General features: G+C 35.4%; 1 protein-coding gene across 1 annotated transcript in view; it reads left to right on the plus strand.

Annotated features, from left to right (window-relative positions):
• The window catches only part of COL5A2 (collagen type V alpha 2 chain), a 143,674-nt gene that overhangs the window by 81,466 nt on the left and 37,440 nt on the right, over nt 1-24,768 (plus strand). The window contains exons 7-18 of the mRNA XM_069491244.1: nt 3,877-3,987; nt 8,319-8,396; nt 10,537-10,581; nt 11,471-11,524; nt 11,954-12,007; nt 13,102-13,155; nt 16,042-16,095; nt 17,076-17,129; nt 17,942-17,986; nt 18,483-18,536; nt 21,367-21,411; nt 24,283-24,336. Coding sequence (XP_069347345.1) covers nt 3,877-3,987; nt 8,319-8,396; nt 10,537-10,581; nt 11,471-11,524; nt 11,954-12,007; nt 13,102-13,155; nt 16,042-16,095; nt 17,076-17,129; nt 17,942-17,986; nt 18,483-18,536; nt 21,367-21,411; nt 24,283-24,336 — 702 coding nt within the window. The remainder of the gene's footprint in view (nt 1-3,876; nt 3,988-8,318; nt 8,397-10,536; nt 10,582-11,470; nt 11,525-11,953; nt 12,008-13,101; nt 13,156-16,041; nt 16,096-17,075; nt 17,130-17,941; nt 17,987-18,482; nt 18,537-21,366; nt 21,412-24,282; nt 24,337-24,768) is intronic.

The raw sequence follows: 24,768 nt of genomic DNA on the forward strand, positions 1-24,768 counted from the left end.
TCTCTAACAATATCTGCTAAAACTTAATTCTCACTGGATTTTTAGCCCTTTAGATGTGTATTTATCCATATCTAAAAGAGAGGAATAGATAAGCAAAGAAGCAACAGATAATTCTGAATATATACATGAGGACAAAACATATTTTAGACCATGTCCCTAGGAACTCTTGCCACTAGTTTCATCTTTGTTACTATTTTACACATCTATTCATTTCACCAAGCATATAGTATGATGTCAATACTTTTTCTGAAATGGAGCTGGAACATGGATGGTATTTGCAGGGACACAGGTGCATGGCAGTGCCCCAAGGAAGTTGGGCATAGCCATATAGGTGAGCAACAAGGCTGTGTTCAGATTATTGTATGCCACATTCTTTGTTGCGGTTCTGTTGATCTGTCTCACCAGTGTTGGTAGCTTAAACACTGCTGCTGGCTCCCCAGATGTCTGTCCAAGGTCTAGAATGACAGAGACAGGTGGAAAATGACTTCTGTTGGGTGTAGAGTATGCAGTCATACATGCAGAAAAGATTTTACATCAATGTACTTGTAAATTGTAAGTAATTGATAACATTGGGTACTAAATCTATGTGGAAGTTGCTATGAGAGTAGTGGTCAGACTTTCAGAATACCTGGTTAGGATCCAGTGAATCTATTCTCCAACTCTCTTGCTTCTTTTCTCTTCCCTGCTTGACTTAGTGTATGATGTGGTTTATTTCCTGTTTAGGGTAGGCATGAAATAGTCAGTGTGAATTGGGTATGAGTGTGTGTGTGGGGGTGTGTGTGTGTGTTTGAGAGAAAGACAGGAGAGAAAGAGAGGGGAGGAAGGGAGAGAGAGAAAGAGAGAGAGAGGCAGAAGAGTTTGGAGTAGTTATTTATAATGAATTAAACATGGCTATCCTGGCAGATACTCAAGTAGACTAAATTCCTCTCTTAATTCTAGCAAGCAGTGGTATAATGGTAAGTATTTAACAAGTGACTCTTTTTATGAATTTTTTTTTTTGCTTTGTAGCTTTCGCTGATTTTTCTAGTATTATAAACTTACCATAACCCATTTCAAGCTACTGCCATGATGTCACAGAATACTCATAGATAGAATGTTTGGCCTCAGGTCCCAAGCTTTCTAGGAACTGCTTAGCTGGATTAAAGTTGTGGCTGTCAATATGGTATGGTACTGCAATCATAAATACCATTTCCCCCTGCCTCCACTACCATTAAACAGTACAGAAGCTCACAATGCATCACAATTTCTCAACCTCAACACTTGATATTTTGGGCCATATGCATTGTAGGAAGTTTTGCACCATTCCTGGTTTCTACCCACTAGATGCCAGTATCAACTCCCATTCCCCATATAATTGTGACAATTAAAAATGTTTCTTGATGTAGCTTTGGACTGAGAACTGATGGATACTCTCACAAAGACTTCAGTACTAGCCAATGATTGTCATGACTGTCTCTCATCACATGTCCTTAGTTTTAAGAGTATTGCCCAAGTAACTGCACAGTGACAAACTAGCAACCTGTCAGGAGATGGACAGTCAATGGTGTGCTGAGTTCTGATTAGACTTGACATTTAACCTGTACAGGTATCAGTTTTCTCATCTGTAAAATGGGAAATATACCAGTTCTTACCTGTGGTAGCATTTTATAGGGTGTATATGGGTGTGTGTGTGTGTGTGTGTGAGAGAGAGAGAGAGAGAGAAAGAGAGAGAGAGATACCATTAACCAGCAGGGAATAAAGTTTTTGATGATTCTCGGTCATTAGTCTTTTCCACTTGTGGATGTTTAAAGGTTGCCACCTAGTGGCAATCTACAAGTACTTTTTATTGTAGATTGCTGCCTGAGATAGTAGATCCTAGGGATTGAAGGAAATGATAAGTATAATACTTACCTTAATATAAAAATTGCGTGATTAAGTTGCCTTAATATGTAAAAATATATCTTTTTAATGAATTCTCAAATTATAATTTTCTCAGTATTTATCAGTAATAATGCTCCTATTTTTCTTAGTCTTCCTTGAAATCTTGTCTATGTTCACTTAATTTTGCATAACTTCTGTAAGTTTTTATTAATTTTAAACTCAGTTTGTATAAGAGTAAGTCATGTAATCTATTTAGAGGGGATTCTGTGGAGGCACAGAATGAATCATGAAGTCAAGGAAAAAACTCTTTGGATCAGACTTTGAGATACGATTATTAATCCCAGAAGAATGGAGCAGGACACAATCTCTTTGGATGATTTATATTAACCAAACTTCTCCCTACTCTCATTGACACTAAATGTAGCTTTATATTTTGTCCTTGGAAATCTCACTGGGAGCAGAGATTACATGTTAGTTCATTTTTTGTTTATATTAATACTTGTTTATCAATTAGCAATTGAATATTGCAAAAATACATTAAGACTTTTCCACACGAGGCTCTGTGAATAAACCAGACTATTACTTTGTCTTTGTCACTATTGACTATATATTTCTAGCTCATGTTGCTTGCATTCGTGTGATCCAGGAGTCCTAGATAGCAATTAAAATCAGCCTCTATTATATATAACGAAAAGAGTGAAGTGAATTGTCAGCAATTTAGGAGACAGAAGGGGTTTGATTTTTAAAAGAGGACAATGATTTCCTAAAAAATCATTTTTTTAAATGTGAGTTTTTCAGACTAAGTTATCCACTTCTGTTTGAATAGTTAAATTTGCTCATTTATCCCACTTCTCCAATAAATAAATTTTTGAATTTATTAAAATAATTACATTCTGAGTAACCATTATGCCACCTTCCCTGAAACCGTCGTATGCCAACTGCCCTCCACCACCTCAGCTTGTCCTGTTTATGGCCTCTGCGTTATCAGCTCTTGTTCAAACTGCGTGCTCCGGGCCAGTGTGTATACTCATGTTTAATCACGAGAAACTGCTTTTACTATTAAACTCCATTTACCATATTTTTCTTGATCCCTGCTTCTAATTATAAAAAGTATACTGTCTTACAACGTTTTTGGTCCTTTCTTTCTTTTAAAGCCTGTCATGACTCCTCAGGGTTAAAGAGCCAGAAAATACTTAACATGTCTTGTGGGAATGATGAGGTTATGGGACGGAGTGTTTCCAGAACTGAGGATGTGGCTGTTCCCCAAGCTGCCTTCAGAATGTGGGTTAGAAGAAGGGTGGAATTTGGCAGCTAGAAATCATTGCTCACTTCTCTGAGGACTAGACTTGGCTGCGTCATAGTGTCTTTGCCTCTAATTTCTCATTGGTCTAGGCTACCTCTGAGGGTGGGAAGGAAAATAACATGTGCAAGACTTAAAGTATTAAACAGGACTGAAATGTGACAATGTGACATGCATGTTTTGAGTGTCTACTATGTACCAGGAACCATGCAAAGCACTAAGCAATTAGAAAGATGAAAAAAAAAACCCCACAAACTCAAATCAAGGAGTCCTCACATTTTTTTGAAGGGGGAGCAAGGTTAAGCAAACATAGACATGATTAATTGTAATCTAAGACAAATAAGTGAATTTAGAAATTGTTGATTAAATACCTTTGAACAGCAAAACTCAACCAAATAAGGAAGCTCATTTTAGAATACTATTGAACTGAAAACGATTTTATAATTAAAAAAGCTGATTATGAGGGGTTGAACACATTAAGTGAAATTCTTACCCAGCCCATGTTCCAATGGTAGAAGCTCAGACCAGTGCTGAAATAGCCAGAGTGTTGAAATCAACAGTGTGATGTGGCTGATGAAATTACTGTAGGTGGCTAGATTGCCATTTATTTTTAAAATAAAAAACACTCCATTGCCATGAAGAAGTCCGTGCTTTTAGCATCCTACTAAGTGTATGTTTGGCAGTGGGTTCTAATTTCCACTGGCTTGTTTTTCCAGGGTCCTCGTGGTCCTCAGGGAATTGATGGAGAACCAGGTGTTCCTGGTCAACCTGGTGCTCCAGGGCCTCCTGGACATCCATCCCACCCAGGACCCGATGGCGTGAGCAGGGTGAGTTGTGTGCATTGTTCAATGTTATGTGTAGCTAATACATTAACACATTTACTGCCATGTGAGTTGTATTTAACTCACACTAATTTTGAGCCTGGGGCCTTGTGAAGCATGTGTAACTCACACATCTCTTTACCTTGGGAGCCACCTGAACTATTTTTCAAGTTGCATATAACTCACTCATAGAAAACAATAAAATATAACAAATTTTTCATTAAATTAGAAAGGATTATTATATTTTCGAAGTTTTTATTCTATTTTAGTCATAAAACACCGTGGCCCCAAGGAAAATTTTTTTTTCTAGTATGGCAGTCAATGTGTTAAATTATTAATGTAATGTTAGATCTTAAATTGCATCAGTTCAGATATTGACATTTGACTCTAAGAGCAGTTAAGTGAATGCAACATTGCTATGAACAATAAAACTAATAAATCCACAGGGGATTGTTGGAAAATTCAAAGTAGCATTTTTTTTAAGTCTTGCTTCAAATTATTTGTATTTCTCAATGTCAGTTCTTGACTCTATGAACTTTGTTCTTTCTGTTAATTCTAAAGGACTGCTAACATTGTTTCCCATATAAAGTGAAAAGAGAGATATATCTATCCTGCTGTTATCTACACTCAATGTTGACAAAATCTGTATCGTATACTATACACCAACAGAGGATGACATGTCCATGTTGATGCATATGAGAAGGCCATTGAGTTGACGCTAGTAATGCCACCAAATTATTTCCTGAGTTTTAGTTTCCTACCTAAAGTAAAATAAAACAAAATGTCTTTCTATATCTGCCTCTTTGGATTGTTAGCGGCAAACACACAGGATTTGTGATTACAAACATAGCTGGAGATATTGCGGGTTTGGTTCCAGACCAACTCAATATAACAGAATATCACAATAGAGTAAGTGACAGGAAATTTTTGGTTTCCCAGTGTATATGAAAACTTTGTTTACCCTATCTTCTAGTCTATTAACTGTGCAATAACATTATGTCTAAAAAGCAATGTACATACCTTAATTAAAAAACATTTTAATGCTAAAAATTGCTAAGGATCATCTAAGCCTTCGGTAAGTTATAATCTTTTCGCTAGTGGAAAGTCTTGCCTCAATGTTGATGGCTGCTGACTGATCAGGGTGATGGTTGCTGAAGACTGGAGTGGCTATGGCAATTTCTTAAGATAAGACAATAACGTTTGTCACATAGATTGACTCTTCCTTTCATGAAATATTTTTCTGTAGCATGCAATGCTGTTTGATAGCATTTTACCCGTAGTAGAACTTTCAAAATTGAAGTCAATCCTTTCAAATCCTGCCACTGCTTTATCTAAATTTATGGAATATGCTAAATCCTTTGTGGTTACCTCAACAATGTTCATCGCATCTTCATCAAGAGTAGATTCCATCTCAAGAAACCACTTTCTTTGCTCATCCATAGAAGCAACTCCTCATCTATTAAAATTTAATCATGACATTGCAGCAATTTAGTCACATCTTCAAGTTCGCTTCTAATTGTAGTTCTCTTGCTATTTCCATCACATCTGCAGTTACTTCTTCCTCCACTGAAATCTTGAACCCCTCAAATTAATCCATGAGAGTTGGAAACAACTTCTTCCAAACTTCTATTAATATTGATATTTTGACCTCCTTCCATGAATCATGAATGTTCTTAACAGCATCCAGAATGATGAATCCTTTCCAGGAGATTTTCAATTTACTTTGCACAGATTCATCAGAGGAATCACTATCTAGGGTAGCTATAGCCTTATGAAATGTATTTCTTAAATTAAAAGATTAAAAAGTTGAAATTACTCCTTGATCCCTGGGCTGCAGAATGGATATTGTGTTAACAGGCATGAAAACAACATTAATCTCCTTATACATCTCTATCAGAGCTCTTGGGAGACCAGGTGCATTGTCAATGAGCAGTAATATTTTGAAAGGAATTGTTTTTTCTTTCTGAGAAAAAGGTATAAACTGTGGGCTTAAAATATTCAGTAAACTATGTTATAAACTGATATGCTATCATTCAGGCTTTGTTGTTTTATTTAGAGAACGCAGGCAGAATAGATTTAGCATAATTCTTAAGGACCCTAGAATTTTCAGAATGGCAAATAAACTTTGGCTTCAACTTATAGTCACCAACTGCCTTAGCCCCTAACAAAAGAGTCAGCCTGTCCCTGGAAGCTTTGAAGCCAGGCATTGACTTTTCTTCTCCAGCTATGAAAGTCCTAGATAGCACCTTCTTTCAATGTAATGCTGTTTCATCAACATTGAAAATTTGTTGTTTAGTGTAGCCACCTTTACCAATGATCTTAGCTAGATATTCTAAATAACTTGCTATAGCTCCTACATCAGCACTTCACCTTAAACTTTCATGTCATGGAGAGAGTTTCTTTCCTTAAACCTCATGAACCAACTTCTACTAGCTTCCAGTTTTTCTTCTGCAGCTTCCTCACCTCTCTCAGCCTCCATAGAATTAAAGAGAGCTACGGCCTTCCTCTGGAGTAGACTTTGGTGTAAGGGAACTTTGTGGCTGGTTTGATCTTCTATCTAGACCACTAAAACTTTCTTCATATCAGCAAAACTCTATTTTGCTTTGTTATCATCCATGTATTCTCCAGAGTAGCACCTTTCATTTCTTTCAAGAACTTTTACTTTGTGTTCACAATTTGGCTAACTGTTTGGCACAAGAGGCCTAGCTTTTGACCTGTCTTGGCTTTCAACATGCCTTCTTCACTAAGCTTAATCATTTCTAGTTTTTGCTTTAAAGTGAGAGATGTGCAAGTCTTCCTTTCATTTGAACACTTAGAGGCCATTTTAGGGTTATTGGTCTAATTTCAATATGGTGTCTCAGGGAATAGGGAAGCCTGGAGAGAGAGAGAGCAAGAGAGAGAGAGAGAGAGAGAGCGCATGCGCAAGGGAGAGAGAGAGAACAGCTGGTGGGTGGGGCAGGCAGAACATACACAATATTTGTCTATTAAGTTCACTCTTTTATTTGGGTATGGTTTGTGGTACAGTTACAATAGTAACATCAAAGATCACTGAACACAGATCACCATAACAAATACAATAATAATAAAAAAGTTTGAAATATTGTGAGAATTACTAAAATTCACAGAGACACCAAATGAGCACATGGTGTTGCAAAGATGGTGCCAATAGACTTACTGGATGCAGGATTGCCCCAAAACTTCAGTACGTAATAAACACAATATCCATGAAGTGCAATAAAATGAGGTATGCCTGTGGATTGATAGCATAAAAAGGAAATATATGGAATCTGAATACAATTTTTGTTTTACAATAGTTCATACATGTTTCTCGACTGATTGTAGAAGGAAGTGCCAATTTATTTTTTTAAAAATACACATATTCTTGGCCAGGCACAGTGGCTCACACCTGTAATCCTAGCACTTCAGGAGACTGAGGCAGGAGGACCACTTGAGGCCAGGAGTTGGAGACCAGCCTGAGCAAGAGAAAGACCCTGTCTCTACAAAAAATGGAAAAATTAGCTGGGCATGGTAGCATGTGCTTGTAGTCCCAGCTATTTGGGAGGGTGAGGCAGGAGGATTGCTTGAGCCCAGGATTTTGAGGTTGCTGTGAGCTATGATGATGCCACTGTATTCTAGCCTGGGAGACAGAATGACACCCTGTCTCCAAAAAAAAAAAAATATTCCTTCCCACTAAAATTTGGAAATTAATATAACTACTGAGATGTATATAAGCAATTTTGGTCAGTTTGATTACCAAGGCTTTTTAATTGTGAAAGAGAATAGGTAAAACTATTCCCAATTCTTGAGACATCCAGGAATTCAATAAAAGGACTATTAAATTTTTGTCAACTTACATAAATACAATTTAAAGTTTACTGTCCATGAACAAAGAAAAAAGAATATCATCTAAACAAATAGTCTGAAATGGAATCTGGAATCTTTAAGACAAATAAATGTTTTTTAAGAAATGTTTCAGGCTTTTTTTTTCAGATGTTTGGTATACTCTAACTGTGGGAGGAAATCAGTTAAAGAGATTTAAACCTGAAATCAATTAGACTGGCCAAGTACTTACCAAAATGACCCCACTTTTATCAAGTACCAGACGTTTGTCCCATTGCAACAGTTGTTCTGAAGCAACATACTTGGAAAATATTCTGGGGCAGAATGGTTGATCAAAAGCACATACAATAAAAACAGCTTGAATATTTTTCCATGCTTTAAAATGATTCTCAGAAGAGTCATTCTATAAGAATTCCAGAAAGTGTACATTGCTCAATCTAAAAAGTATGATGAATGTCTTTTATTGTGGAAATAATGTCAACACATTGCTTTTACAGCCATTCTCAGCTCAGATGGCTGGGTTGGATGAAAAATCTGGACTTGGGAGTCAAGTAGGACTGATGCCTGGCTCTGTGGTAAGCATGAATTTTACTGATAATCAACGTATTTGTGGAAAAATAATGATAAAAAGAGAGGCTTGAGTTGGATAGTCAAAAAATAACATGTGTCTTCTTAAACACATCCATCCATTCATTCACTTAATTTATTTATCAAACCCTACTATATACCAGTTAAAAGACCAGTGGTGTTCCATTCATAACTAGGCAAAGTATTTGTTTACATTAACAAAGGGCTGTGTGCATAATTCATTTAATACTTGAAGAAAATAAAGGATTTTAAGACATATAACCACCACCACAATAACAAAACCTATACCTTTATAAATTAAAAACAAACTATTTTATGGTACTGTTAGAAACAGTGACTTGGCAAAATTTTTAAATAAGATGTTTTGCTATTTTCATTTTTATCATTTTATACTTAATATTCTCTGGCTGCCTTATCTCAACTCTAAGGTTTCCTGGCCGGGCCTTCTCATCATTTTTATCCTCTTTGAATTTCTTCAGCAGTCAAAAAGATTCCCTTTTTTTTCTGCACAAGTACTTTCACCTGAGTATTTGCAGTCTTATTCACCTGGGAGCAATGCAATCTTACTGAATGAATTAACGCTTTCAAACCAACTCTCTCAGGCTTTTTTGCTCATAACATAATTCAAAAGCATTCCAGATTAATGAAATTACAAGCAATAGGAAGTGTAAAGTCAGACCCCATAGATAACCACTCCTTCTACCCATCATTTAGGCCAGCATTATGATTATTTTAAACATTGTTCATTTGTATATTTTAAAGTTACTAGTGGTGGTATGACATCATGTAATCATTATCTTGGAATATTTTTTCTAAGGTATATAAGTTTTTATCAGTTTGGAGTTTAAATTATATATGTTTATTTTTTAAATGAAACCTTTATTTTCTTACTAGCTCAAGTATCTGATCCATTCAATATAAAAAGTTAAGTTTTTTGCCATAAGAATAAAGTTGATTTTTTTAAAAGTGTGACCTTTAAAAAATTATAACAGACATATAGTAACACATTTTCTAAAATTGCATTTTCCTTTTCTTCCCTTTGTGACTCCTGAGTGTAATCACTTCATGTTTAAATGAGGAAAGAAAAGTCTGTGTGGATACTTGCCCCGTATGTTGTGGAAAAAAAAGAAATAGCACAGAATACTCAGTGCTCCAGATAATTCTAAACAGACAAAATAATCTAGTCATTACTGTTGATGGTTTCATAAACTTTTAATTCAAATTATTTTTTTAAGTTATAAGAGTTATCTGCTGGGAAGCTGAAGAATTAAATAGGCAGTTTAATAATTACTTTGTGCTTGCCAGGATTTTACTTTATTCGGATGTTCTGGTTTAACAGAACCACGCTTTACACCTGTGGTCCCCAACCCCAGACTGCAGACCCGTAAGGTCAGTGGCCTGTTAGGAACCAGGTTGCACAGTAGGAGGTGAATGGCCCCGGTGAGCAGGCGAAGCTTCGTCTGTGTTTACAGCTGCTCCCCATCGCTAGCATCGCCGCCTGAGCTCCACCTCCTGTCCTGTGGGCGGGGGCATTAGATTCCCATAGGAGCAGGAACCCTACTATAAACTGCGCATACAAAAAATATAGGTTGCATGCCCATTATGAAAATCTAATGCCTGATCTGAGGTGGAGCTGGGGCAATGATGCCAGCGCTGGGAAGCGGCTGCAAATACCAATTATCATTAGCAGAGAGGTCTGACTGCACGATAAATGGAATGCACTTCAATCATCCCGAAACCATCCCCTCCAGGCCGCCCCCTGCATCCCCTCCTCCCCTCTTCAGTGGAAAAATTGTCTTCCCTGAAACCGGTCTCCGGTGCCAAAAAGGTTGGAGACTGCTGCTTTACACACGTGGGTGTTCTTGTCCTAAAGACATTGAGTGTGTACAGGCATATTGTTTATTTCTCTTTATGACACTGAGAGTATGTATAAAACCATCCCAAATGTTGCCTAAGCTTTAATCTCTTTGAATTTAGCTGCCTTCCAAGTGAGTGCAGATGGAGAATGTCATCATCCCCTCATTAAAGCTTTACTTTTCCAGATTCTAAAGCTGATTCAACACTTTTGAAATATTTGACACAGTTGTGATGAATACTATGTAATTTTTTTTCTTATTTGTTTTTAAGGGTCCTGTTGGCCCAAGAGGACCACAAGGTTTACAAGGACAGCAAGTAAGTCTTTGCCATGACTGCTTTTGGCTGACCTTGAAATTCTATATTGTAATGCTTACTTTGAATGGGCTGTTTTAAATAATTTGTATTCACTTAGAAACATAAGCAATATTTTTTTCAAGGTTTCTTCATGGGGCTAAATTTTTATCATCTGAGTTCTTCATGTGACTGACCTACAATACCAAGAATTATGTGCCTTTGCTTCTGAAATAACAGTATATTATCTCACATCATGAAAAATTCTCAAAATTGGTTATAAGCCAGTGCCAAGGCTCTGAAATCAGATCATAGAAGTCCATCACCATGTGGTTTGTTAGAAATAACAAAGTGATTGCTCCATGGAATCATTAGGAAGAACATAATACTTTATACTTTCTTTCTACACCTATCAAATACCAATAAAATAGTAATGTAGAGCTGTTTTATTTTTATAGCAATTTAACAGGCATTAGTAAAAAAATTTTTAAAAGAAAGAAGGAAAATAATCTTTAGTTCAGTCAAGGTTACCGTCCTGTCATTATTGTGTGTGTGAAGTTTTACTTTCAGCTATTAGTGAATAGAAAAATTAGTTGATAATGGTGATGAAAAAGATGATGATGATGATAACTACCGTTGATTGAGCACTCCCTCACTCTGTGCCAGCAGTTTTCTAGGTTCTTAACATGCATTAATTATCTAAAAAGCCATAACAGCTTAATGAAGTACTATTATTCTCATTTTTAGATTAGGAAACTGAGTTATAGACAGATTAAATAACTTGCCCAAAATCACATAGCTGGAAAGTGGCAGAGCCAGCAGTCTGAACAACTACAATCTATATTGCAGGGAGTATAGGATTTAGTCTTCTATTTTTATTTGGTTTGTATATATAATTTGTTCTCAATTTCAGGGTAGCGCAGGACCTTCAGGACCTCCTGGTGAACCTGGCGAACCTGGACCAATGGTAAATGTCAAGTAAGCATGTAGACCCAGTTACATATGGGTCCACCATTATAATGATCTCAAATAACGAGTTATTTATTTTCTCAGATCCTCTCTAATGTAGCAAGAAATAACCATCCAGATTGGGAATCCTGTTCTATAGACTGTACTTAAGCTACATGTTTCTTGGGGCAGAGTCTTTAAATTCAAAGGCTTTGAATATGCTCCGTAGACAGTACTGAGATATTTGCATTTGTGCGATTAAACTTTTCTTTTCTGTTGAGCACATGGTCTGAGGGATATAACATAAAATTCAAAACATTACTAGAACTGTTTTCTCTGATATTTTTTATTTGTCTCATCAATATTATGGATTATATCATTGGCAGTTGGAGGTAAATATTCCTTATTTCCTTTTGTTTTGTTTTGTTTTGTTTTGTTTTGTTATTAGGGTCCAATTGGTGCACGTGGACCAGAGGGCCCTCCAGGGAAACCTGGGGAAGATGTAAGTTACCTTTCTCCATCTTGCTTTGAAGTTTTGAAGTGTCTAAAAAGGAGCTAACGAGAATGTTCTGCATTAATTCAATTTAATTTCCTCACCCTTTTAGCTTCCATTAAATTTCGTATAAACTGGAAAATGCAGGGCAGAATTTTATAAATATCTAGGGCTCTTAATTTTGGTAGTGTAACATTATTAAGTACTGTATCTCCCTGCATTCCTCAGGCTTTCCATCAAGATTTCTCTGTGAGATACTAGAATTGTTGTCACAATAGCTACAACCTTCACTGGTGAAATCACTGAAATGATATGAAAGAAAAAATACATTGCTCTGATGGCAATACATCATTCTGAGGTCTTCATTGCATGGGAATTTTTTAAATGTGTTAGTAGTATAGTGTCAATATGGCTCCCCAAGGCTGAAAAAGTGATTTCTTCAATTGGATTTTTAATTAAAGTTAAGACTCAAATCCAGATTTTAACATTAAGAACATGTTATCAGAGAACAGTGTGCAATAACAAACTTACTTTTCTAGATTCTCTAGTTGTACCAAAGTTGAGGATAAGATTATGGATAGGCCGTTAATTTCTATGTGATACTAAACCAAGTAAGTGTTTTCTCTTTGTGAGTCATAAGATTTACTTAAGAAGATTACATTAATTGGCCTTTGAGAAAATATCTCTACTAGTTCTTTTTTTTATCATAAGGAAAGAAATAACCAGTAGTATTTTAAGAAACAATGCCTGAATTCAGTGTCATGTGGTCATCTAGAATTTTATAGCATATATGTGCGTGTATGTGTGTGTGTGTGTATGTGTGTGTGTAAATTTTTGTGTTCATGAAATGGTGAGCTAGATCAGACCAGGATAATTTATATCCATTTCTTCCTCTGGATAAATTAATGAAAGCATCACAGACTACCTTGTTAGAATAGACTGATATCAGGAATAGAGCCTAGTTTTATTTTATTTTATTTTTTTACATTGCTAGAGCATTGTACATAAGCTTTCTGAAGAAGACTTTTTATCTGCCTTTTAGTCTCAGGCAAGAACTTTTAATCCTTCTTTGCCTCCCCCACCCCTTGCATTTTTTCATAAAGGGTGAACCTGGTAGAAATGGAAATACTGGTGAAGTGGGATTTACAGGATCTCCGGTAAGTTTATACTTGTCATATATGACATAAAGACAAACTTCAAAAAAATAAAGAACATCAAAATTAACTTGCAGTTCATTGTATGCACATGTTTTAGACACTAAGTAAATGAAGACAGCCGAGCAGTGCTTCCTTCCATCAAAATGGAAAATGCCACAGAACATTTGCTGGAGTGATAGCTAACTCCACCTCCCCGCATTGGCACCATATAAGTAGCCCTCCTAAAGTCAGAGAATTATGTTGTGACCTAACATGAGTACTCTCCAAACTGAGTATCAAATTTTTAGGCTATTCAGAAAAGAGGAAAATTTTTTCAGAAAATTAGTCACCAGCCTGACCTATTTACAACTCACATCTCAGTCCTGCTTTATCTTTTTAATATTTTTATTTTGTATTGTCCCAAGTATCTAAATAACATTTGGGAAGAAAAGTTTGTTGACTTGTTTTTTTATCAGCAAGGGACTATATATTGTGGACAGGAAGCCTCTTTGGCTGCTCTCCAAACCCCAATGTTGGCTGAAATTCTTGATGAATAGTCTGGGCCCTAAACTTTCCTGACAAGATATGCTGATTGCCAGCCCTCCTAACACAGCTGCTTTCTCCTTCCTTGGCTCACTAAAAGGGTGGGTCCGTGGCAACCCGCATGGCCAGAACTCAGGACTGGGGCCACTTTGCCACACTCTGAACCCACCTGTCTGTTGTCACTTGCATTACTTTGCTAGGCCCTTTCCTGGAATGCGCTACCCAGGCCATGGGAGAAAATTAGAGAATTATAAACAAGCAAAAATCTTTCTTGAACATTCGTATTCATTGGGTTTCACCACCCCAACAGTCCTTAAACATTCAGCCTCCTAGTTATTATATTTCCTATAATTTCCTAATGTTTCCACCACTCAGTATAACAGTACTACATTACTCTGTTTATTTTCTGAAAGTTGATGAGGTTTAATGCTAGGAATTTTTAAAAACAAATGAATGCTTATCTTTTATGGGAATTTACAGAACTCTAAGGATTATTTAGTTTCAAACATAAAACCAATCCCCCAGCTCCCTGCTCTCTTTCCTTTCCTCCCCCCATCAGCCTTGGAAGTAAGGGCTGACAAAGGCATGAGGTTTAGTCATTTGCGCAGATGTCCTTTTTGACCAATGCCAGCTTGAACCTCCTGCGTCCTGTTGCCCTCTTGCACATGCTCACAGTGTGGGCCCTCCGTGGGAGGAGAGGTGCCCTGCCAGCACAGCCCAGATGCACTCTGCAAGCTCGATGCAGTGTGTGATTGTGCTGTAATGACAGTCCTGGGTCAGCAGAATGAGAATTTTTTATGAGCATCAGAACATCTGGTTCATTTTCTTGTTATATTAGGGATATGTAATCACATGAGAATTTCCCTCAGAGACCGTAAAAGCTGAAGGTTACTAATTATTTGAAATAACATAGCTCAGTAATTCCCCTATAGGCTTAGATGGGCGTGTACCGAGTTGCCTGCTCTGGATGAAGAGACAGATCTCAGTAAAAGGGAGCATTTCAGCTGAAAAACTTAAAGGGAGTTCTTGATGTGAAAGAATTCCTAAGCAGGGTTATGTAAACAGAAGAATTAGTGGGACGTCATTTGTTCAGAGAGCATGATTTGATGTATCATAACCGTGATACCCCCCTAAAACACTAAAGAAATATTTTCCCCTCAAGAGGTCATGGAGGAATTATTGCTTTGATTTTACCATATGAATTTCATTTATTGAGTTGCTTATTCAGTCATTTAGTAAGTAGCGAATGAAGCCTATGATTTGCAGTGCAGAAGGATTTTGCTATCTGTGTAAGAGTGTGCTAAGACAAGAGAAGTTCCTTAAGAAAGGTTTAGGTAAAGTGCTATGAGAATTAAAAACATTATTGAATGCCCACTAACCAGGCATAAGGCTAAGTACCAGGGATTTGGAGATTAATAATAATTGATAATAATCGATAGCATCAATCTATGCTATCAAGGTGCTCAGTCTACTGGTGGCAGAGGTAATGGTAATTCAATGCAAAAGCAAATTAATGTAGGCAATGAACATAAGTAAATAATTAAGTCACCGGGTCTTCATCTATTTTGAGAGTATAAGGAAAATGTTCCAAGCATCATTTAAAAATAATCATCCCATTGGATTTGATTTTCTATTGTATTTCTATTGTGTTTTTATTTAATATGATTAGGTGAAAGATGGATGGAATTAGCACAAATTAAGAAATTATTGAGTCAAGAAACATAGCCATTCTCATATCTCCTGACCTTCCTTTCTGTTGGATATTTTATTTCCTCATTTAGTTTTTTAAACAATCATTAATCTATAAAGCCTCTCCTAAACATTTCATTTAAAAATTTTTCCTGATCACATTGTAATTCTATCCTTCCTGTCACATTCTGCTGCCAATTTTCGAAAGTTCAGAGAAAAAACACATTGGTTTGCTACAAATGCATTTACTCTCTATCACAAATAAAGCACAATGTAAAGGAGGGAAAACATATTTTCTCTTAAATTTCTCTCCAGATTTTTTTTTCCTATATCATGGCCTAGTCAATTCAGTCACTAAACCTGTTGATTCATGCTTATTTTCTTGTTGTTTTTCTGCTGCTAATTATAACACAATATCATTTGAAAATTTGAAAATGTCATCAGATCAATATATGACATTAATCCATGTCTTAATATGTCATTTTTCTGTTTCTAACAGCATGTGTACTTTGCTATTTTATGATCACCCAGATATGTTTTGACAGACAAAAGCATACTGCTTTTTTATCTTCTTTAGTATATGGGTGAAAAACTGTGTAGCAGATATTTTTTTGGGGAAAAAAAGTATATTAAGCTTAATGACTCTAAGACGTCTTATCTAATTTTTCTCCCTAGGGAGCTCGAGGTTTTCCTGGGGCACCTGGTCTTCCAGGCCTGAAGGGTCACCGAGTAAGTTCAATCCATTGTCATCCTCAGATATTGTGGTCTACTGAGTAGGGTCTCTGGAGCATTACCTTCGAAATGTTTATAATTCCATTTATCAGTTGTCCTTCATTGGCTGTGGTTGCAGTATTTATCTGTAGTTACTGAACTCACAATGCTTTTTTTATGTTTCCATTGAATTTCATTTGATTCTATAAAGAAATACATTTTAAGTTCTTGCTATGTGCCAGATACTGTGCTACCAAAGAGGATATAGTGATGAATGAGAAAAGTCTCTGGCCTGCAGCTGCAGGTTGATAAGGGGTACAGATGAGAAAGTAGACAATTACTGCAGAGTCGAAAAAGTGACATGATACAAGTAGAGAGTGCGTTAGGTCACAGCAGGGGCCCAGTCTACCCAGAAGTGGAAGGTAATAGAATGCTTTTTAATAATTCAAGATCATTAATATGCAACCATTCTATTAATATGTTGTATAAATATGCAGAATCTATCTGTATCTATTAATATCTGTCAGAAAGTAAGACTGATATTCAATCAGTGTACACTGACTAGCCTCTGTTTTGAGCAGTTGAGCTTCTGATTAGAATGTTTGCTGCCATATTAGTTTTCAAATATTTTGAATATCACCCTGAATATAGCTCATATTTTATAACTATATGAACTCTATAACTGTGTGTTTCCTTTAAAGCTACTGTAAGTTTTTTTGTTTGTAGCTATAGACTAAATTTCTATGAAGTCATAATTGTTTGAAAGGTGAGAACATTGTAAGTTGAAAATGTTATTTAAAAGTGAAAAACTTACATTACTTGTCTTTGAGTAAATTTTCCAGAAAGGTTGAGAATTTAAAAATATTTTGAGCAACAACTTTCAATTTGAGATTTCTTTTCATAAGGAACTTTCCATGAGCTTATTTTTGGTTCTTCTTGTATATTTTTGAGAATTTATGAAACAAGATGCAAATACAAGTTTATATTTTTCTTCTTAGGGACACAAAGGTCTTGAAGGCCCTAAAGGTGAAGTTGGAGCAACTGGTTCCAAGGTAATTATATAATACCTCAGTGAAACCTCACTATAGCATTTCAGCTCTGCTTCAAGTACCTACAAATGTCTCAGAACCAAATGGTTAGGCCAATAAGTATAAGTTTTCATAGATGAGTGGCAATTCCTTAACCAGGTTAGGTGACAAGACCTTACTATGCCACCACGAATAGCCACCATGGCACTGGGTTTCTGCCAATGTAAGACAGATGTATTTATGTGAAGATGGTGCTATGAATCCATCTTTTAAAAGACATTCATTTGTTTTCTTTAAAAATATCTGAGCAGTTTAGATAGTTTATTAGCCTTGTTCTGTAGTACCTTTTTAATACCAGAACCTTTGGGAAGCATCATGATATATATATATATATATATATATTATATAAATATTATATATACACACACACACAAAAGCATTTGACTTTAAAATTTTTATTTCTAAGTCTCCTATAAAGAATATTAAGTGAGTATTACGGTCAATTTTAGCTTTGTAAAGTTTTACTTGAGACATATCAGACATAGACACATAGGTACCTTTTTGATACTAATTACTGTGGGTAGGTGTGATAGTTTCCATCACTGTTGTTTAAATCCCTAATTTTAGTTTAGACTTATTTCTATAGAAACTACTTTTTTTATTGCATTTTGGGAATTAGTAATAAAATAAAATTCTGAGATTCTTCATTGAAATTACACCTTTCATATGTTCTCTGAAAATATTATACCTTTAGAATTATACATACATGGAACAAAGTGATGCGAATATCAATTGTAGGTTTCTCACACTGTAATGTAATCTAATTTTTGCTTTAGGGTGAAGCTGGCCCTACCGGTCAAATGGGTGCCATGGGTCCTCTGGTATGTATCGATTTCCTTGTTTCTTATATTTCTAAGATTATATTTCTTTGCTTTTTAGATTATGTTAAAAGAATATTTAAATGAAAAAATAAAAAGACACGGAGAACAAATGTTAGCTGGTGGAATAATCTTGATTACCAGCTGATGGACAAGCACACCAAGAGAATTGAGCCATTGTAATGAAAAAGGATTCCTACGTTTCATTGTTTTTCTTAACTGTTGAATGCCCTTATTCTTTTTTTTATACTGAGTGATCAAATCGGTATTATTGTAGATTCATACCATTAGAGGTAGGTTAAATTTATTTTTGTAAGAGACAGTAGGTTATGTATCTCCACAGGTGGATAGTTTTTCAAACCCAACATTGCTGCTAAAAATACTAGTGCTTGGTGACTAATTATATTGAGTTTGAATTGGATTAAGTAGTAGATTTACAACTATACTACCTATAGTTCAAATTAGATACTTCAAGAGATACTTTTATTCTCATCTACAGGGTCCGAGGGGAATGCCAGGAGAGAGAGGGAGACTTGGCCCACAGGGTGCTCCTGTAAGTATACCCACTTTTATTTATATTGCTGAGATGTGTATTTTAAATCTTTTTTAGACTTGCTTTACTGAATATGCCTTTTAAATGAGATTAATAGTATTATCGCTTCTTAGCCTTTCGGCTAAGATCAAGTGTGAAGATTAACGGTACTAATCACCTACTTTTAAAATTTTTATTTTGGAATAAATTTAGGTTTACAGAAAAGTTGAAAAGATAGTATAGAGAGTTTTCCTATACTCTTCACCTGGCTTTAATGTTAACATCTTACATAACCACAGTACATTTGTTGTCTACTTATATTTTAATACAAAAATTAAGAAAAAAAAATGGTGAACTAACACCATTGTAACAACCTGGATGGAACTGGACACCATCCTTTTAAATGAAGTATCACAAGAATGGAAGAACAAAAACCATATGTACTCACTACTACATTGAAACTTACAGATCAACACTCATGTGCACATATGGTAGTAAAGTTTAACAGAAATCAAGCAGGTGCCGGGGCGGGAGAAGCAGATGGGTAAATTCACACCTAATGGGTACGATGCACACTATATGGGTGATGGACACACTTACAACTTTGACTCAAACTTTGCAAAAGCAATTCATGTAACCAAAACATTTGTACCCCCCTAATATTCTGAAATAAAAAAAGAGAGAGAAAAAGGAAACAATGAACACATAAGACCATGGAATATAGTCCATAGAAAAACATGGGCTTTGGACAGTAATAAAATTATAATACTAGCAAACATGTATCAAGGACTTATTATGTGCCAAATATTCTTCCAAGCATTTTACTTTATGTTCATCATAATCCTAACAAGTAGGTATTAATACTGTGAGTAAACACTTTGAAAGAACTGAACCTCCTGATTAACTGTCTTTGATTCATTTTAATTGTAAAGATTGAGAAATATTCTTGCCAACTCTTATGTACCTTGAACCTGGATAGGGAGCATATTCTAATTCTTTTCACAACCCTCTGAAGGTTGGGCTATACTGGCTAATATTTTAATTTTGTAGTTCATTACATTGTACTTACTTTGCTTCTGACAATTAAGGACAACCACCTTGCCTCTATTATTTCAAGATCCTATTATTCCCATTGCTGTTAGGAATTCCAGGTTTACAACATCCCCTACTATTACCCATAGCCCAGGTAGGACTGCCACCCCAGAGCTTCTCACTAGTACCAAAGTCAGGGCACTGGTTTGGAAAGGGTAAGACCCTGTCACCAGGTCATTCCTTATCACTTTGGTAAGGAAAGTGTGCTATGGGGATATAGAGAATATTGTAGAATATAGTTAGCTATTGGCTTATCTAGCCTTACATGGTACAGCCAATCTAGTATGTTCACTTTTCTGTGCTTTCTTCCATCATCTGCAAAGCCATTTCTGATATTTCTACCTCAGTGTAGGCCATTGCTCTTTAGAGTTTCCAACAATCATCTCCCAAATTATTACTATCTCCCAGAGTTCTTCCCAGGGTGTTAAATGGTGGGTCGTGGGGGAGTGCTTCCATATCATTAAAGTTCTCTAACTTTATATACTTTCCTTTTTGATCCAGCACTTTCAGGACCAAGACCCATATATTCTTTCTTGGATCCTGCCTCTACCTGTTGTTTAGGTCTTATAGATGTATAATATCTTTTTTATGAGAAATAGTGCTTCTTGAGTCCAGTTATTAGGTCATTAAATATGAAATGTCCTATTTCGAATCAAAAGTTTAGTTTATTATGTAAAACAAGAAGCAGTACAGTTAATCAAAGAATGTGCCCAAACTATTGACACGGTTTTGCCATCTTAACAGTAGCTTGCTTATGCCAGCAACAAAGAAGCCCGGAGAGCAAGTGGTGATGAAATTGTGAAAGGCATTTTCCCCAGCTTGTTGAGAATTGAATACTTTTCCTTACAAGAAGTGGTCCAAAGACTGGAAGAGGTGGTAGTCAGTTGGTGCAAGGTCTGGTGAATACGGTGGATGACAGAGAGTTTCCAAGTCCAGCTTCTGTAGTTTGAACAGCTTTGTCCTTTGGGACATGTGATCTTGCAAGAGGATTGGCTTGTCTCTGTTGACCAATCTCAGCTGCTTAATCTCAAGCATCCTCATCATTTCATCCAACTGGTTGCAGTAGATATCCACTGTAATTGATTGACCAGGTTTCATGAAGCTGTAGTGGATAACACCAGCACTGGACCACCAAACAGACACCATTAGCTTTTTTTGATGAATATTCTGCTTTGGACTGTGTTACGGCATTTCATCTTTATCCAACCATTGTGCCAAACACTTGCGATTGTCAAAAAGAATCCATTTTTCATTACACATCACAATATGGTGTAGAAATGGTTCGCCTTTATATCGTGACAGCAAAGAAAGGCAAGCTTCGAGATGATTTCTCTTCTGATGCTCATTTAATTCATGCGGAACCCATCTATCCAGCTTCTTTACCTTGCCCATTTTATTTGTTTTTACAAGGAAGACTTTCCTCCTCTGAATTAATATGGCTATTAAGAAAGTTGAGGTGTTCAAATTTTCATTGTCTCTGAACTCATATGATAGAAGGTGATACATTGAAATAAAAAGAATAATTGTAAACAGTTACATTTTTATTGCTCTAAGGATAGATGTGTTTATTACTACCTTAACAATTTTGTGTAAATGTGTATTTTTATTCCTGTTAACCAAATTAGGGTTGTTTTCAGTTAACTTAATATTTATTCTTCAATTTTTAACAGGGGAATTTTTTTGTAAAGCCAATGAATTGTAGGAACATATAGTATAAAATGTAATCTTATACTATGTTGTCTATTTTTCTCCTAATTAGGGACAACGAGGTGCACATGGTATGCCTGGAAAACCTGGACCAATGGTGAGGTGTATTAATTTCATATTAATTTATTAATTAATTCATTCATTTTTCCATTTGTACATTCATAAATATTTACAGAGCACTCACAGATACCTGGAATAAAAATCTGATAAACATACAATACTTACCTACCGTTCAAAACTGTTCTATTGAAGAAGAAAGATATATTAATTAAGATAGTTGCATAATACTATTGCTAATTGCCGTAACATAGAATACAACTGGAGATAAGGGAATATAGAGGAGGAGGTATCTATAAACCTAATGGAAGATGATATCAAGGAAGATTTAATAAGGAGTAACTTTCAAGCCAAGTCTTGAAAGATGAGTATATAAAATGTACACAAATATAGCATGGCCCATAGGATGAATAGATGCAAAAACATGGTGAGCTCATGAGTATGCTAGGAAGGTAAAATCGGATTGGGAGGCAGGAGTTAGATCATGAAAGTCTATATTTACTATGTTAAAGAGTTTTCGAGCTTTTTCCTACAATAGTTAATGAGAGATCATGCAGGGACTTTAAGCATAGGAACTTCATGACCAGAAAGATCATCTGCTGGTGATGGGAGAGATGAAATGAAAATGGATAAGACTAAAGGATTAGTTTGAATGTAATTGGCATAATCCCAGAGAGAAATCATAAAGACGTGAACTAAAGTTACCACAGTAGCAGTGGAGACAGATTGTATATCAATGAGCTAAGAAACTGTAATGGATGTGGCCAAGGAGTTTTCTGGTTTAAGGAGTTCAGTGGATGATCTAATTTATCTGAAATTAGAAATACAGGAAGAGGAACAGGCTATTGCTTATGAGTTTGAGTTTAGAATGGGAAGAAATGAGTTTAATTTGGTGACAGGATATTCCACAGTGGAGCTTGGGATAGAGATTTGAATTGCAAATGTAGATTTGTGAATTTTTAACATATAGGCAATAAATAAAGCCACCAGAGTAAAAGTGTAACATGGAGTGAGAAACAGTGAGGTCTCAGGTTGTGATAATATTTTGTATACCGTGCTTTTTATGCCCAGTATTAACAATGGTAATGTATTTTGCTCCAAACAATCTTGCAATATTTCATAGGTTATCCTTGTAAATTATGAATCTTGAACTCACATTTGAATATGAAAATCTGAACATTTGTTGTCTACTGGTAGTAAATTTTAAACAAAGGCAAAAATTTTTAACTTGACAAATTTCTAACATATACCCTTTTTCCCTTTCCCTTACTTGCAATAGTTCTCCCATGTGTATAACCACAATTGTTGCTCCTTAACTGCTGGGTTGCCCAGAGGCATGAAGGATCCTAAAAGATCTGTGGAGAAGAAGTAGATTGTGGTTATAACCAATGACATTGATCAAAGTCTCTAGTTTTATTTTGTCGAAGTTAATTAAATTATATCTCTCCAAGAAAAACAAAACTAAATTAATTTATTAAAATAGCCTAAAGACATAGTTCAGGTATTTTCTGAGCTATAGAGCAATTGATCCATACATGTTCTTTCCCCATAAAATTATGTGACTTTAATAGTGTCCTGATTTTCAAAAAGATGATATAATGACATCTAGAAGACATTATTCCATATATGATTGAGACTGGTTACTAGTAAAATATACATACTAATAGTGTAGGCATCATCTAGTAACCTTCATCTGCTACTCATGAAAACAGTGGTTCTCAACTTTGGCTGCATACTAGAATTACCTGTGAAGCTTTTAAAAATATTGATGCCTGAAGCAATTGAAACATAATCTCTAGAGGTGAACTCAGAAATCAGTATTTTTAAAAGCTCTACAGATGATTCCACAGGGTCATCAATGCTAATAACTGTTGCATGAGGCCAAAAAGTAGTGTTTTATAAATACAGAAATGTATTTACAAAATATTTTCCAGAGCCATGTTTTTTTTCATTAGAATTTTGTAGTAATGGAACACAAAGTTGTTGGTAGAAATGGTCCTAAATATATAGTCCAAGGAACAATTTTATCTTGTTGAAACAGCAAAAGTTGAGTCAAGTACACAAAGTAAATTGTGCTAATAAAACAGCATGGAAAGAAAATCTTATATGAGGGAGAGAGAGAAGGAATATTCATGATCAACATGGGCTAATATTGAAACACTATGAAAGAAAAAAATTAAAGCTCTTAGCTTTTCATATGCCAAAAGTAGAATATAATTATAGTAATTAAAATTATTTGCCCCAAGGATCTTTTCTCCCTTGTTACTCATAAAAAGGAAACAAAATATAGGATAAAAAATAAGTCTACTTTCAAAGGGCTTTTCTTAATTCAAAACTGATGGAATTAAAATACAATCCTCAAAGAACCAGGAGAACCTAGAATAAAATTCCTCTTCCACTCATTTCTTTTAAATCCAGCCTTTAAATCAGTGGTTTAAACTTGATATATGCCTTCTCAAATGTAGGATAGGGTAAATAAATAAAAGAATCACTCTAAAATATCCTGATGATTCTGAAGCATCATTTTTATAGAATGAAGTACTAGATTTTGGTACACAATGTAACTTTCTAAAAACTGTCTTTATTACTTGGTTAACACAAAATACATCTCTTAAGAAGCTATTGTTTCAAACAATTTGTGTTTGTGACTGACTTAATCTTATATGCTACAATCGGGTAGCTCAATTATCATGTTTAATACCATTAGATATGTCTTTTAGCACTACTTTAGATCAATATCAAAAGGCACTTATGATAAAAATCACTCTATCATCTTTGTGATTTTTAAAGTACAAAGTGGATTATTCCTACATTATGTGTCAAAATACAAAATTATGTCAAAGTATAAAAATGACATAATTAGATACTAATTAAATACATGTCTGATTAATTTTCTGTCTTGTTTCAATAGGGTCCTCTTGGGATACCAGGCTCTTCTGGTTTTCCAGGAAATCCTGGAATGAAGGTAAGATGTTAATATACACTATTTAACTCTGCTTGACTACATGAGTCCCCAGGTGCAGAATGATATTGCATTAATTGGAGAGTATGAAAGTTACTCTTAACTAAGGAAAGACCCTAGGATATGCTCATTATCCATTATGAAGGAGGAAAAGTAAATGGAAAAAGAATGAAATAAACTGTAAAATATGTAATTAAAGAATTATTATTAATACTTATATTTATACAATTATAATATCTAATCATCTGTTATGTTAGATCTCTAACACCAAATGACTGAAACAGCTACAAGGAATAAGAGCTTTAAACTGAATTGGAACCCTATTCTTGGATAGAGTGCCTGAGAGTAATAAACAGCAAAATTTTCTAAACAATAGGAGGTTAAAATAAATCAGAGGTTGTTCAAAGACTGTTCTTTCACACAGTGCTTGCCAAC

Source organism: Eulemur rufifrons, chromosome 1 (genome assembly GCF_041146395.1).
Source record: "Eulemur rufifrons isolate Redbay chromosome 1, OSU_ERuf_1, whole genome shotgun sequence".
Taxonomy (NCBI): Eukaryota; Metazoa; Chordata; class Mammalia; order Primates; family Lemuridae; genus Eulemur; species Eulemur rufifrons.